The 16,080-nt window shown below is 40.1% G+C and overlaps 1 protein-coding gene across 6 annotated transcripts in view; it reads right to left on the reverse strand.

The window, feature by feature from the left end:
* LOC144772707 (uncharacterized) overlaps positions 1-16,080 on the reverse strand; it is a 650,472-nt gene that overhangs the window by 452,391 nt on the left and 182,001 nt on the right. For 3 of the 6 annotated variants that reach the window (XR_013599827.1, XR_013599825.1, XR_013599826.1), the window contains 2 exons: positions 7,122-7,143; positions 1,388-1,418 (listed from right to left, as the gene is read on the reverse strand). Coding sequence is in view for 3 of the 6 variants with exons in the window: in XM_078657201.1 (XP_078513327.1) it covers positions 1,388-1,418 (31 nt within the window). In the remaining 3 variants the exon portion in view is untranslated. The remainder of the gene's footprint in view (positions 1-1,387; positions 1,419-7,121; positions 7,144-16,080) is intronic. The other 3 variants (XM_078657201.1, XM_078657204.1, XM_078657203.1) reach the window with 1 other exon arrangement.

Here is a 16,080-nt window from a genome sequence, read left to right on the forward strand (position 1 = left end):
TTCTCGCTCTTTCAGGGGCTGGACCTGTGAACCCTCCGGTCACGGAAACTGCTCGCAGTTGAAGGATTAGTGTGGTGGATGATAACGGGGGGAGTCTGCTTGAACGTAACGTGGCTGGTTCAAGCAGCGACCATAGCACTACCCTGCGTAGCCACGCCCCCCTTGTGAATATTTAATATTGGGAAGTGTTGTTGTTTTATTGTGGTTTGATAGGTCCTTGTGATCCGAAATAAACTAATGAATCAATTAATTTTGGAAGACATGAGCTTCAGTCATACCTTCATCCACATCTTAGCGAGACAAAGACTAGGTCCTGGGTGTTCCTGACAGCTCATTGTGTTGAAGGAAGAGGCCATTGTTTCAAAGAAACCCAGTGAGCATGGCGCGTTCTCATACACTGTTCATATTTGTCATACAACACAGGACAAACAAATGAGCCCAACCCTTTACTTCACGAATATTCTAGCACCAAGGTTTGCAAATTGCATCTTGTTGGGTTGTGGTGTGTGTAATTGCTATTACGCAAGTGTAATCTTGCATAAACCTAGATTATTGAGCTAAGTGTATCTTGCATGTATTCTGCTTCCCTTTGCTTTCACTGATTGTGATTGAGACTTGGTTTCAGATGAAATGTCTCTCTGAAGCCGTTAAACGTGTTGTGTCTGCAGCTATGTCTATTTGTTATTATAGGAGCTCAGTCACTCACACACATCAATTACAGACTAGGAGTATCAATGTAAATTCTGTTTTAGTTATGCTTAACAGATTAACAACCTTATTCAAAATATGATGGAATGTACATCGAGGTTGCACGTCCATCACCCTGATGGACCAGAGGACCACCATAGTTAGTGATCACCACTGGCTATTCTAAAAAATAGGTGGGTGAAAGTAGAAGGAACAGTTTTATCCATGCTATCCATGCTCAGAAATATGTCAGCCGTGACCATACACAGGCTCATCTAGCATCTCCCACTCAACCTAGCCAGGTGTGTGGCACGGTAAACAGGGAGCTTTGTAGCCTCAGGGACTGATGATGGCTTTTTGGGTGGCTACAAAATGACACAACTCAGGGTATGATTGTGTGTAGTAAATCAGGGTAGACTGCCATCACTTAATTCCTAATGTAATAATGGAATCTAAGTCCTATGACTCCAACAGTATCTAAAGGAGAAACATGAGCCAAAGTGTTGAGGATCTTCACATATGGCCTTAATCAATAGAATTGAAAATGGTCAACACTGATTATGAAAATACAGAACCCTCCTCTCCAGCAAAGTATACTTCTAAAGGTGTGCTAATTAGAGCATATAAGATGGAGAATCTTAATAATGGACAATGCGGAAGTATGAGCGGTAATACATCTTAACGAATGCAGTAAACTTACCATGCAGGTCAGAAAAGATCTGTTTTGCTCACTGAAAGACAAAATGATGGGGACATTTGAGTGGCACGTTTGGTGGAATAAATGCACCATACATTCCAAAGCTACTGCATTTCAAATTGAGACAGTATTTCACCAAGAGGTTGAAAAAGGGTGCTGCGTGAAAATCAGGGGCCACACTGTTTGAGTTCCTGTGGCTGCAAGGGGCATTCAGCTTCCTTGTGTCCCTGTTAGATGTTTCATGGTAACACGCACCTTTTTCGCATTAGTATATATTATCTGAATACTCAACATAATGTACCTGCATACTGTATAGCAATTCAGTCAGAGAAGTCCCGATCTCCAAAGAAGAATAAATCCCATAATTGAAAGCTTTTGGGGCAAGAGGGTGGTGGGGTCCCAAAGTATCTTATTAATTGATGCCCAGTGTTACCATTACATTTCAACTACCTGGACACATTAATCCAAAGAATTTCTGTGCAGACTCTAAAATGTTGTGACAGGGCAAACCTCAAAAATACTGTGATACATCTTCCTGAAGACAACAAGCAACACAACAGTGTGTGCAGTGTGGGGGATATGTAGGACATATAGTGTCACATTTTTGTCCTGTCAAGTGGATGAGTGGGTGCGTGGGGCGGGCAGTCAAAGAGGAAGGTTCTGACTAAAATTGGTGAGACTGGTGAGAGCAAGCCCTTAACTTAGTAGATCAATCTTGGCTTCTGCCCTTTCAAACTTTAGTCTCGTCTACACGCTATCAATGGAGACATGTTTAATGCTGGATTCTATGTAATAGTCTGGTGCCCTTAAAGACTAGTAAAAAATAGCAAGTTAACATAAAATTTTATTTATTAGTAATATTATAAGATGTATGTCCCTGCTACCCATCATCAGAAAGGGTATGCAATTTAGACACAGAACAAGGAAAATGATGGCTATGTGGTGGATAAAGTGAAGGCAAGAGGCAGAAATAAAAAAAGAGAGGGATTCATAGTAGAACGCAAGCAGCGCCTGCAAGGATATAGGAGAGTGAGTGGAAGATTTAGAGAATCATTAGAGGTTTGTAATTCAGAAGTCCCTTGACTTCCAAATAATTTGAATCGACAAACTATAATTGACAACTAAAAAGTTATTTCTCCTTTTCCTTTCTTTTTTTCTTCTTTATTTCTTCCCAGATGATATATATGATATATATTTTCTGTTGTGCTTTTTGTCCCTCAAGTTACATAAACGGCTCGGTGGCACTCTGTGTGCAACCTTCCTCCAAACCTACCTATTTTGACAGCAATGAGGGGGTGATTCATTTCTGTAGCTACAGGGTGGGTACTGGGAGGGAGGATTCAGAGAGGGGGTGGGGGAGGGGGTGTGGTACAGGGTAAAAGCAAAGGGGGGTTGGATCTGATATTTTCTGTGTTTGGGGGAGTGGTATTACTCGTTGACATTTTAGGAAAATTTGATAAAGACAAGTTGTCTCTTGTTATATTATGGGGATAATCAAATGTTTATGTTGCAACGTATCTGGGCTAAGCACCGCACGCAAACATCAACTTGTAAGTGAAGAGCTAAAGATGCACCGTCCCCAATGTATGTTTTTATAGAAACCCACTTACCATATAAAGATCGGGCACTGCTTAATCAGCTTGGATATAATACAGTTGTATGTTCATCTCAGGCAGTTTATATAAGGGGAGTTGCTATCTTAGCTAGTAAGATGCTGGTATATAAAACTTGTCAAGTCTTAGTTGACTCTAGAGGGAGATGGGCCATTGCTCAAATTGATATTTATGGAACTAAATATGTTTTAGTTGGTATTTATGGGCCCAACATAAATGACCCTGAGATATTTAATACACCCATGTCAGGTTTAATGGAACTTTAAGAGGTCCTGATAGCCATGTGTGATAATTCCATTATGAACCAAACTATTGATTCTACCACCCAGTGCCCAACTTTAAGAATGCCGAAAGTACGGACTGACATTTTGGAGTTTGCACATCTATATAACATCCAGGATGCATGGGGGATCCTATATCCAAATCTCCCTGGGTTTACATATTATTCTTATCCACATAGACAATATTCAAGGATAGACATGGCTTGGGTTAGTGATGTAGTACTGTGTACAGCTAAAATGGAGGTCTGCCCTAAGATTACTTCAAATCACAACCCCATTCAGCTGTCTATTCAATTGCTACCGGCTATTAAGTCAATGCGCTCTTTTTCTTTTCCACGTTACCTACTGGCGGATGATGACTATATTTTACATATGGGGAAATTGTTGGTGGAATTTTTAATTTTTAATGTTAATACTGCTTTACCCATATGGTTTGGGACTCTAAGAAGGCATTTATAAGGGGTATTACACATCAATATATACTGGCAAAAAATAAAACTAGGGAGGCTTCTATTGAAGCAGGTTGTATACCGTTAACTAACTTAGAACCTTCTAACGCGCTGACTATCAGGCGACAAGATGGAGATCAATCCCAGGCTTACATCAAATTAACAGAAGCAAGTGAGACAGTATTAGGGATATTTAAGGAAAGAGCGGCTATTGCCTATAATAAATTTCGTACGGCGCAATATGAATATAGTGAACAGGTAGGGAGGGTATTAGCTTATAAAATAGCTAATAATAAGTCTGAATTACAGCAATTAAACGTGAGGAAAATGTTCTCCTCACTGAAACTCACATGATACTTGAACAATTTGCATCTTTTAATGAAGACCTTTATGCCCTATTAAACCCAATAGTAATAGATGAGGTTTTTAGCTATTTAGCTAATGCACGACTCCCTTCACTATTGGCTGAGGATGCTACTCAGCTTGATTTAGAGATATCATCAGAAGGTATTTGGATGGCCCTGTCATCACTTCCTTTGGGTAAAGCTTTGGGTAAAGATCAGATACCTGTTAAATTCTACACATTTTTTAAAAACATTATAACCCCACTTTTATAAAGGTTATCATAGAAATAGGCGAATCGGGTATTGTACCACCTTTGTGGGATATTACTAATATAGTATTTTCCTTAAAGAAGAAAAAGCCTCCAGAAGATTGTGGATCTTATCGCCCGATATCACTCATTAACGCGGATGCAAATTTATATACTAGAATTTTGGCTAACTGGCTCACTCCTTTGATGCCTAAATTGGTCTCTAGCCAACAGCACAGCTTCATTGTAGGTCGAGACACGTCGACCCATATTAACACTGCAATAATGGCATTTGATTTAGCTAAACAAACTGGTGTTCATTTAGGCACGATATTATTGGAAGTGGAGAAATCTTTCACCCGGGTGGCATAGGGCTGTCTCTGGTCTACTCTTATCGCATTTGGAATTTCTGGCCGTTTTTTTGGAGTGGGTAAAAGCGCTTTGTCACTTACCACAGGCTAAACTAAGCTATGCTGGCTCACAGTCTAGCTCTTTTGTGTAAATAGGGGTACGCGCCAGGTATGCCCCCTCTCTCCATTACTGTTCGCTTTATATCTTGAACCTTTTATCCGGGTCAAGCGGGCAAATCTAAATATTTTACCGCATCTCCAGGACCTAATGAATTAAAAGTCAATGCTTATGCAGATGACATCGACATTTTTTTACAGACCCGGACCTATCTGTAGAGTTAATTAAACAAGAAGCAGGAAAATGTGGTTATTTCCCTGGATACAAATTGAACACTAACAAAATCTAGGTCTTACTGAACTTTATACTGGATAGTCCTATTATGGGAACATGTCTCGAAGCCACTTATTTAGGTGTTTGTATTACTCCCCAAATCGAAACTATAATTGAACTAATTTATGATGTATTATTGGGTGATGTCATTAAAAAATTCAGGCACTGGCTTTAAACTACCTATAAGTAAAATAGGTAGATGTAATATTGTAAAGATGACAATTCTATATTTATTTCGGTCTATTCCTTTGAGTGTTTCCAATTTGTTTTTTAAGAAACTTGATGGGGCAGTGAGTAGTTTCATATGGGGGTACAAACGTGCTCATCATGCAATCAAATTCCTAGAGTATCTATGTAATCAAGGCGGCCTTTCACTTCCTGATTTAACATATTATTATGGGGCCTCTTTTACGAGTAGATTACGTAACCTTCTTTCCAACAGGGGCCAGGATTACAATCATAATCTTTTGCTTGGCCAAGATAGCTGTGGGTTTCTTTACCGGATTCATGATCCGAACTACTTTAAGAGGGTGTGTTTTAAGACCCTTAGGGGGTTAGTCACTATTCGGTGAGTAATTGCTACTAGGTATTCTCTACCGATTTACTTTACCAAGTTTCCATTGTGGGATAATCCACTTCTTCCAGGCATTTTTCACGACGGGATAGCAAAACAATGGGCTAGTTTTGGGGTGGATAAATTGGAAGATCTTTATGACTGTGATGGCTTTCGTACTTTTCAAAATGTGCAGGATATTTTTCCGATACCACTGCAACATTATTATAAATACCTGCAACTTACAGATTATTTTGTGAGAACACAGTGTCTTAAATCAGTAGAGTCTCACCAATTACTGATATTTTTACATGAACCTTCTCAGAAGAAGACAATATGTGCGGCATATCGGCATTTTAGCCAGGATAGACTTGATCCTTGTCTACACCTACCTGCAAAATAGAGTTTAATTCTTGCGAAGGAAGTAACCTCTATAATGCTGGATGACGCATTCTCAACACTAAAAGATGTTGTCTGGCCTATTAATTCGAGACTACAGCAATTTAAGACATTATGCATGTTGTACTATACGCCCGATAAGATAGCTAGGTGGGGGAAAATAAGAATTCATCTTTCAAGTAACAAGGTGAATTGCCCTAAATGTGGAGAGTATGGGGCTAATATTGTCCCTATGTTTGCCACATGCCCACAGCTAATGGCTTTTTGGCACAAGGTTACGTTGGTCTCCAAAAACTGTCTCAGATTCGATATGCTGTGCATTAAGTTCTATAATTATAGTTACTGCTAGACTGGCTATATCTAGAGCTTGGATCGCTTCAAGACCTTGTAATGCAGTAGAATGATGGGTTATTGTTATGGAGGTTTTTGAGCGGGAAAAGGGCTTGGCTAAGGCTAGGGGCTTAAAGTCGATGCAGAGATTTAATGCTGATTCGCACGGTATGAGATAAGATTGATTCTGAAAACTCTGTGGCACCTTAGTTTGTAATATTTCTTTTTTTTTCTTCCTGATTTCGCTTTACTCCTCTGGAAACTAGAATATATGTTCATTAAAAACACAATATGTTGATGTATCTTTTTGTTGCTCTTGCCTCCCTTGCAAAAAAAACAGAGGTGTGTAATTCAAGACAACAGATCATAGTCTACAGAGATATTAGAGAATGGCCTCAAGAGGCAAAGAAGCCTTTGTTAAATGGGGGGGATCTACCAAACAATGTGATGTAACATATCAACTGAATAATAGATAATACATAATAACTTTTCTTAAAATAGTGATGTCCAGAGAGTTGCTTACTGAATGGTATTCTGTTATTTATAATTTATTATGAGCTTATGAATTGAGAGTGTCATCAAATTGAGGTGCAGAGCATCAAAAGAAATTGTTGGAATAACAAAATCAGCGCAACAGAGATTGACTTCAGACTAAGAAACCAATGTTAAGGTAAGGGAGAAGAGGATGCACAAAATATGCAAACATCTGACATTAAAGAACTGAAAAATATTCCAGTGCTACATGCAAAGACAAACACAATAGCTCTAAAATACTTTACCGTACTTCTTCTAATACGTTTCCTGTAGGGAAGCAAATGGAGATTAATATAATTAAGGCATTAAAGGGTAATATGCCTTGACTACATGAGAAGATATAATCATGCCCCAAGAGCATTTCACGATGACTTTTAGGATGAACATATGCTGTATTGGATTGTGTCTTTACCATTTAGGGACTGCATACGTATGCATTCGGATACGATTTGGTCCGACTCCAATTAATGGGAGCCTGTGCTTCGAACGAGAACACATGATTCTATAGAAGAAAGGTGTGGCTGGGGAAAATCGTGCACCATGGGATGCCTTGTACTCTGTGCATGGCTGGGAAGTGGGGACTCATGGGTACCCCCACAGGCCCGAATTGGAGGGCCCCTGGTGAAGGGGGGCCTGGTATGGGCCCCCAAAGACCGATTCCAACAGCTTTTTCTTTCTGGACTAACCCAATTGGACAGGCTGTCCGATTAGGTCATCGTACACTGGCATTCGGATTCCAAGTCCATAGAGCTGTACAAATCGGCTCCGGAAAGGCTTAACCTCTCCAAATGGTTTTTGGAACCGATTTGGTCAACCCTAATGGTTTCAAGGCATCGCACTTGGTTGTTTGGAACTGGGAACAAGTCGGTCGGAAACAAAGGCTTCGGATTGGTTTCAGCAAACCCAAACCTGATTCGGAGCCCTTCCGACCGACATCGGAAACAACCCCTTAGTATTCACTTGGCCAACTGAACTTGACTCCTAATCAAAGCAAAGAAGTAATCCTTTATTTTCTACAAACAAAAGAACTCAAGCCTTAGATTTAAGTATCCCTCAAGATTTTGGGAGTTATTTAGACCCCGGTCTGCAGCACTCTGGCTGGCCAGGTCAACAGCGGAAACCTGTGCATTCAAAGGACTTGCTGCTGCAGCAGCTTTCACTAAGGCACAAGTTTGATGTGGCCCCTTCTGCAAAGTAGAAAGAAATAAAATCTCAAAATGGGAGATTGTTTCTTGTAAAGAAAAAGTCAAATAGTCATTACTCTTTCTCACTGCACGCAGTAGCCATTTTGCATAATTACTACTCTTGACTGCCATACCTCACATGGTGGTCCTGGGCAGGTAAGATGGGAAATGGTCCCTACACCCTATTTTACCACTTCAGCTTGAAAACTCTGTGACAGAGGGGTCTTCAGGTCAAAGAATTATGCTACTGAAGCTGGTGGAGGCGCTGCCAGAGTAACTACAGTGCTTCCTTTTACTCTCAATCGATAGGGGAAACTACAAGCTTGGCTGGGAGGATAAACACACATCTAGAGAAGTGCTCCCGCCCTGTTCTGGTTTAGTCAATAGTCTAGATGGACTGAGATAGCAATTGAGTTAATCCTTTGCTCAAAACGTTTGCCAACAAAACACACTTGAAGTGGGTAGAATATCAACGTTGTAGTTGTGGTCTGTGAACTGAAGCAACTCCCAAACTACAGACAAAGAGCTTCACAGAGTTCCATTACCTGGTGTACATAATTCATGCAGCACTCTAATGTTAGGGTTACATTGTGCAATCGTTTCTATTTTGTTTGCATGCTCTTTAACAGATCAACTACTTCAGGGTTGTAGAATACCTACCATCCAATGCCTGGGACATAGTGCTTGGGGTCAAGAACAATACGTTTTCATGTTCATACTATCCACTGGACAAGCAGGAACAACCCTCGCAGCACAAACCACTTGGCTCCATTTTTACAATAGTAGATTATGGGATCTATAAAGGAGCATTTATTGTACCTAAGGAAAGATTTGCATCTATGTGTGTGAGCTATTCAGACTTGTACATGTGGTTCAATAATGCAAAATCTTTATTATTAATGGGAGTTTTCTAAGCAAATGCATGAGCTTGGAGCTCAGCTTGCATTACTGACAGCTGTTCCACTCTAAGAAAGTGTTAACCTTTGCAAGATATAACATTTCTAGGCTATTCATAAGGCTCCCAGAATTCGTTCGAATTATATGCAAGTACAGTCAGAAATCTGAAAGCAAGATTAGTGATTGTTTGCTTTCAGAATAAAACGTTTACAAAAATAGGCACATTTGAAGAAAAAGCTATTGTACAATTTTAGATGCCATTTCTTTGAGGCATCATTTGGTAAAATGTATTTGATGCACATCAATATTTTTTTTAAAAGCTTAGGAAAGAAGAATCATTGTAAAAACTAAGCTCAATAATGGAGAATCAGCGTAAATTCAACATGGGCAACATTATGGGCGTCATGATAATTAATTAGGGGCTCAGCTATTAAAAAAATGAAAAAAGCAGACCCACAAGAATATGTCATTAAATTGATCCAGATTTATGATTTTCAGAAATTAACAAGAATTTCCGAAGGCAAATCTGAAAACTGTACCAATATATATATATATTCATGGAAATATCTGCTGAGCAGTTAGAAATTCACTTTCCCTACACCCCTCTCTTCCCTACCATGGAAAATGCTGAACTTCTACCTATGTTAGGAGTACATTTCCAAACGTATCGAGGGTGGAAAAAGGTTGGAGAAGCATTTAGTAAATACCCTTAGACGTGTAGGCTTATGGGTGTGCACCGACTCACAGGGCATTGGAATGGCCACTTCCAACCTCTGTGTGTAGCCTTGCCGAAAAGTGGTCAAATCAAAGGCCAGCTAAGATCCATATCTTGTTATAATATGAGTTCAGACCATATCAAGGGACTATTATCAGAGCTTGAATATAAGAAGGCAGCCATAATTTCTTATCCTATTGCATGGCTTCAAAAGAGGCAAGTGGATTTTTTACAGGTCAAGCAGATGTAGAATGTATCCTGTCCCGCACCCATGTAGATAGTTTATACAATTCCAACCCATTGTTCGTCAATTGATGATTCAATGAGCCCCCCCATTTGCATTTATAGGCTTGTTTCTGCCATAACAATAGGGAAAACTTACTGCAGGTTATGCGCTCTGCGAGTTCTCTTTGCTGAAAAATAAATAGGCAATTCATTACATCGAACCCGCTATATGTATAAGGTTATGAGGGAATCCTACTTATTTCATAGCATCCAGCTTGCTTCAAATCATGAATGTACTGCTAACAATTGTACCAAATGTTATATGTTGTGATACTACAATGCACACCTTAGCTACAAAGCATGATAACGGTGTACAGATAATGCCACATTTATAATCCATCCTGTGCACCTGAGCTTGCACATAATACCAATTTAGGTTAAAAGTGGTGCCACCTTGTGATGGGACTTAATTTGGTTAGTGGGTTCTGGAATTTTTGCTTTGCAGTTTTTGTTTGTTACTCAATATATGTTAAAGACTGAAATAGCACATTTTAACATCAATGTTTACTAACTCATGTCTAGACATTGGATATGGGTCCAGGAAGAATTGGGTAAATTAATTTTCAAACTTACCACTGTCTTTACTGTTGGGATGAATGAGATTCTCTAAATAGCTTCAAAGAGAATGCACCCTTACCTTGAGCTCAACACAGCAAGATCCAGATTTGTGACACCCACCTCATCACATATGATGATCTTGCATGTGTGCTGGCAACCTTTGCGACATAGATTAAGACTGACAGCAGGGTACTGTGGTCTTGCAGTGGCATACCATGTGCATCCTTTATACTATGTGTGAGGCTACCACTAGCGGACTGTGCACCCCCGAAATAAATACATGTTTGTCTTGGTAGTTGAGTCTGGGGGCCCTGTGTCGGGTCTGCTGCGTCTGTCATTTTTTCTTGTCATTCTGATTTCAAAGGGAGGTTTTAGCATGTTAATTATTTTTAATCAGGAGCATAAATATATTTTCAACACCAGATTTACAAAGATTTTGAGCTGTGTTAATTTGCATCAGGTTCTGTGGCTGGTGCATTGGCATTCTATGTAGCCACCCGTGGATTTTGACACAAAGCCAAATTAGGTAGGCCCAGATTAACAAGGAGTTTGGGTCAGGGTCCAGTAATTTTTTTACTGAGCTCCAACTCAAAATCCTTTTTGGTATTTAAAAAGCCATGCAAATATCAATGTACGTGGCTTTGTAAGGAAAAGTAATGCAGTGCATTGTTCTGACTTGCGTTAATTTGCGCCGGGCGTTCCTACACATCGACCCACAGATTTTGACACACACCTATATGTATAAAGATTTGGAGACATTGGTGTAAGCCAAAATGGAGTGCCTGCCTTACACAAGCGTAACAAGGAGAAATATTTGACCTCTTTGGTTTCTCTTTGCACACATACAAAGAGAAATGCCACCAAGGCTAGTTAGAAAAGCTATCCTGATGATAGCACAGAAACCCTTGCCCCAAGGGACATCTCAATCCATTGGCAGAAACTGCCATCTTGGCCATTCCTGTTAATGTAGAAAAGGTTTAACCGCCAGCTCCATCAAACACAATGGCTGTCTGTCAAAGTTTTTCCTTTTTTTCAAAATAAACTCCCTAAGCAATAATTTTTCAGTTTTTTACTGTTCTTCATTGCCACAATATACCTGGCAGTAATGGCCAATAAAAAAATGTAATCCGACATTCCCCACTAAACAGGGTGGATAGTCAATTAGCTTACTGTTGATGGCACCTACTCTGTCAGGCTGTGAAAAGAAGTTTTACATTTGCAGTGTAAAGTTTACTCTATTATAATTAAACTTATCAGTCTGACTCAAAATTGAGCAGGCAGATCTTGAGTTTGGGGGACAGTGATGTAATGAAGTACCTGTCCACCAAATTCCCAATCAGCTCCAGACAATTACCTCATGCAAATCAGTATTTGCCTGCTCCTCATGGAACAGTACACTTAGAAACTTTGCCACCTTACACATTTATCCTGGGGCTTACTGCTTTTTAAGTTGGGTAATGTGAGATTTACCCCCGTCCCCTGGATCCTACTGGCTAAGCTACTCCCCTGGGATCTTGATAGCTAAGTTATTCCCCTGGGATTTGTAGAACAGGCAGCAATCTCATTTATATTGGCAAAATAGAACTTTTAACATTCTGGTGCAAAGGAGAAACATCATCTAACCTCTCCCATCTTTTATGTAAATTGATCTATCAGTCTTCTTGAGGATGCTGTGTGAGTGCTACTTTCTGCATGTAAAATAAGATACATGTGTAGCAGGATATGTCAGCCCATTTGCAAACATTTCTCTTCTGGAATGCATGATTCCCACATCAGTGGCAATGAGTAACTCTGTGCTGCAGGGTTTGGGTATACACCACCAGCACCTGTTGCCAGGTTTGGGTCTGATAGCATGAGATCTTCAAAAAAGATTGCTAGGAGAGGCTGTCTGGATCCTGCTTCGGTGGCAAGAGCTGCTCAAGAGGAGCGCTAGGTGCACCCTTTTGTGATGGAGTCACTGCTCAGAAGAAGAGGAGCTGTGAGCCCAACCCTTAATTAAGGATCACCAGTTGTCCTAAAAAGTCTATATTTTATCATTAGGCTGATATATAAGTCTTTCAAATGAGGCCATTTCATATATATTTTCCAACTGTGAATGAAATGTTAAATATCCCCAAATATGGCTCCAAAAACTGTGTATGAATGTGAATTCCCACAGCACACGTACTATGTCAGAGTCACTACAACTCCAACACCATGAGTCCTCATTGATCCTGGCTTTAAGCAGTGTCACCAACTTCTAATGCTGTTGGTTAAGGATTTTGAAAAAACTATATTTCAAATGTCCCACTTGTCTCCTAGGAATTCTGTGTTAATTGTGTCTCCCGCCATGTGTGTAGTATGTTGACTGTGTCAACAGATAAATAGGGGTCCATCAGTGAAGTGTGTATCCCCAGTATGACCCCTCCAAAATCTATCCACACATGTATGTAGTGAGTAATGGGTGAGAACAATCTAGTGTAAGGTGGGCCGTCCCAATTCTATTTGATGGACCATGTGTGAGTTGAATGTAATTCCATTTCTGCAAGACAGAAATATCAAACTGATGTAACAGGTCTCAAAATGTTTTAAAACATAACCAGAGAAATAATTCCATCAATGCATCATATTTTATGAGATATCCAAAGGGACCAATCCCTCCTGTTGTAGTATCAGTGTTGCGCCACAGTGGTGTCTTAAAATGAAAGCAACTGCGGATGTTCATGAGTTAGTGGGCTCTTGACCATGTTAATTGAGAGGTGCGTATGCCAGGATTAAAGAGGGTGTGGTTTGGAGCTCATTAGTATAATATATATCCAAGTCCCCATCTGTGCCTAAGATATTCAACTGAATTATGACCCTATCATCCTGTATGACGGTAACATGTAGACAGAGTGAGCTAGTTGTTGCACCGGCCAGTAGTTTTCTAGATGAGGCAAATGAAGACCCCCCATTCTCTGTGAATCTGTTTAGTTAAGTCCTTTCAACCTTCGTTTACATATCCCCCATATAAACTGAGAGGTGGTACATGGGATACTGGGATGACTGCTGAGCAGATTGTGAACAAAGAGGAGTGCCACAGAAGCATGATGTTGTCCATGCCTATCTATAGACCAGGCTTTAACAACTAGTAGGTTCAGGGTTTCTTATGGGTATGTAGTGATTGGTAAGCCCTCCTCCTGCTCATTAGACAGTAAAGGTTTGTGAGCCACTTCTTTTTTTCACCTGCAGTGGCTTTTGAGATAGACATGGTCGTTGGATCAAGCAGAGAGGGAACTGACCTGAAACCTTGACTGGTTTGACTTGAATTGGGTTGCACAAAGCAGTAAGTGATAGCATTTGGCTCCTCGATTACTTACTTAGTGAGCATTAAAGTAAGGACATTCCTTCATCTCTTACTATACTGCGGGGAGTCCCTACTAATTTCTGAATAAAGGTTCCACGCAGTGTGAGCATATTAATTCCCTAAATCTGGGTCCCTTTTTTAAAAGAGTAGGGGCTGGGGGCGTGGTCTGGCCACAAAGAGCGATGCCTAGTGATTACGGACCTCCAGAAAGGAGAGAGCTCCAGACGGCGACAGCGACCTACAAGTACATAAGCAGCCATGCCCTGCCCTGTCCTTTGAGAATACAGAACTTCCCAGCATTTTAGGCCATCAGAAAATTAGAGGACCACGAGATGTAGCACCCATTGTTGAACCAATGTTACAAAACAAGTACACAGATTTTTGTTCTGTTGGTTCCAAACCCCTTTGTGGATGCTCAAACCCTCAAACAACCTAGGAGAAAAGGGGACATGTGCTGAATCCTCTGACCTAGGCAATTCTGAGTCAACAATATTGTTTGTACAATGGTCAGTAGTGGTTAATAAATCTTGGTTCAAACCAATGCTTGTTTAATATTGAAATTGATGCCTCCTTTTAAGCACAGGTAGACTTTCAATATTTCAAGCAATTTTATTTCAGTTCAAAGAACCATAAAAGCACACAAATGTGAACAAATACAACACTTTCATAAACCACAATAAATTACAAAACTCAAATTGCTGCAATGTAATTGATTGCGCTGATATAAATCAAATTGCAACCTTTAGCACAATAGTTTGATGAACCTAATGGAGTGCCTCCAATAAACTAACTACACTAAGACAAGGGGCCAAAAAAGCAAAATCCTCAAGAGAAAGCCCTAGAATGGCTCCTAATTGGCCTGTTATACTATTGGGCATACTGTAATTGTACCTGTAAGAAGAGACTGAAATCCACTGGCCATCATATAGGAATAAAGCGTTTACTGCAATATGTTGTCAGATGGCCGATAGGGACATTTTCAACGTCGCTAAGTTAGCATGAGCCCAGCAGCCATGATGCTGCTTTTGCGCACGTTACTACATGGCTTTATTTTACAAGACCCTGTTTATGCCTTTCACATGAGAATTGTCTTCTTTGTTCGTTCTCTGCTTGTTCCTGGAGGTTAGTCTGAAAACTGTGAGCAAGGTCAAATAACTATGCCCCTCTGTTTTGGACAGTCCTTAGCACCTAGACAAAACATGCTAACGAAGCTGCTGCTGGAAACTTGTACTTTGATATTATGGGGATGCATGTTTAGGTAACACACACTTGGAGAGGGAGCTTTCCAGGGAGAAGAGCAATGCAGTTCTTATGATGTAGATATACCATCTAGGCACTAAGGTATGGGGTCTACTGACAAAACCCAGAGATCCTCTATTATATAATAATACTTCTTCTTACCAAGGGGAGGGTGGTTAGGCTTTATAGTCCTTTATCCACAGCCTTTATGAAATGACATCTACCTTTATGATATATGGCCTACTTGCAATGCTAACTGTATTCGTTTTATGTATTTTTCTGCTGGTTGTGGCTAGTATACTTCATTTTAGAGCACAATAGTTAAAATAAATATTTTAAATTATATTCATGTTTCAGTCAGTTCATATTGTGGACAGGTACAAGAGTGTTAGCGAAAAGGTGTGTCTTGTTACCGCGATTCCTGAGAGATCCGGGAATGTTGTGTTCTGGGGTGTCTAATCATTTGCTTCTTAATGAGTGTGTAGGAGAGCGAGTGAGACACTATAGCTAGATGGTCCTGGGCTCTTGGGCACCAAGGTGGTGGGAAGGCTTAGTCCCTATCCACAGAGGTCCCTTATCCCAGCAACAATGTCTAATCATTCAGATAAAAAAGAGTATGTTTGAAATTCATAGAAGATTTTGCGATAAAACAGTGTTAGAGACAACTTAAAACATAGAAGAAATACCTAAAACCCATCATAAACAACACATGATGGGTTTGGTTAAAAGATAAAATTCTAATGTTTAGGACATTCCTTCAAAAGGAACATTTAGAATTATTAAAAGAATTTCACATAACTACCCACTATAATCAATCTCCTTGGCGGCTACATGGTTTACTTGCACAACTGAAGACCTCCTAGCACCCCTTGGTGGCTGTCCTGTGGTGTTCTAGCTTCTTTAGCACAGATACCCTTTGACTTCCATATCCAGGCTGCTTATCGGTATTTTGCTACCGCAAGCACTACCAACCTAGAAGTGTCAGATCTTAGGATCTTGGT

This window comes from Lissotriton helveticus, chromosome 8 (assembly GCF_964261635.1).
Source record: "Lissotriton helveticus chromosome 8, aLisHel1.1, whole genome shotgun sequence".
Lineage (NCBI taxonomy): Eukaryota > Metazoa > Chordata > Amphibia > Caudata > Salamandridae > Lissotriton > Lissotriton helveticus.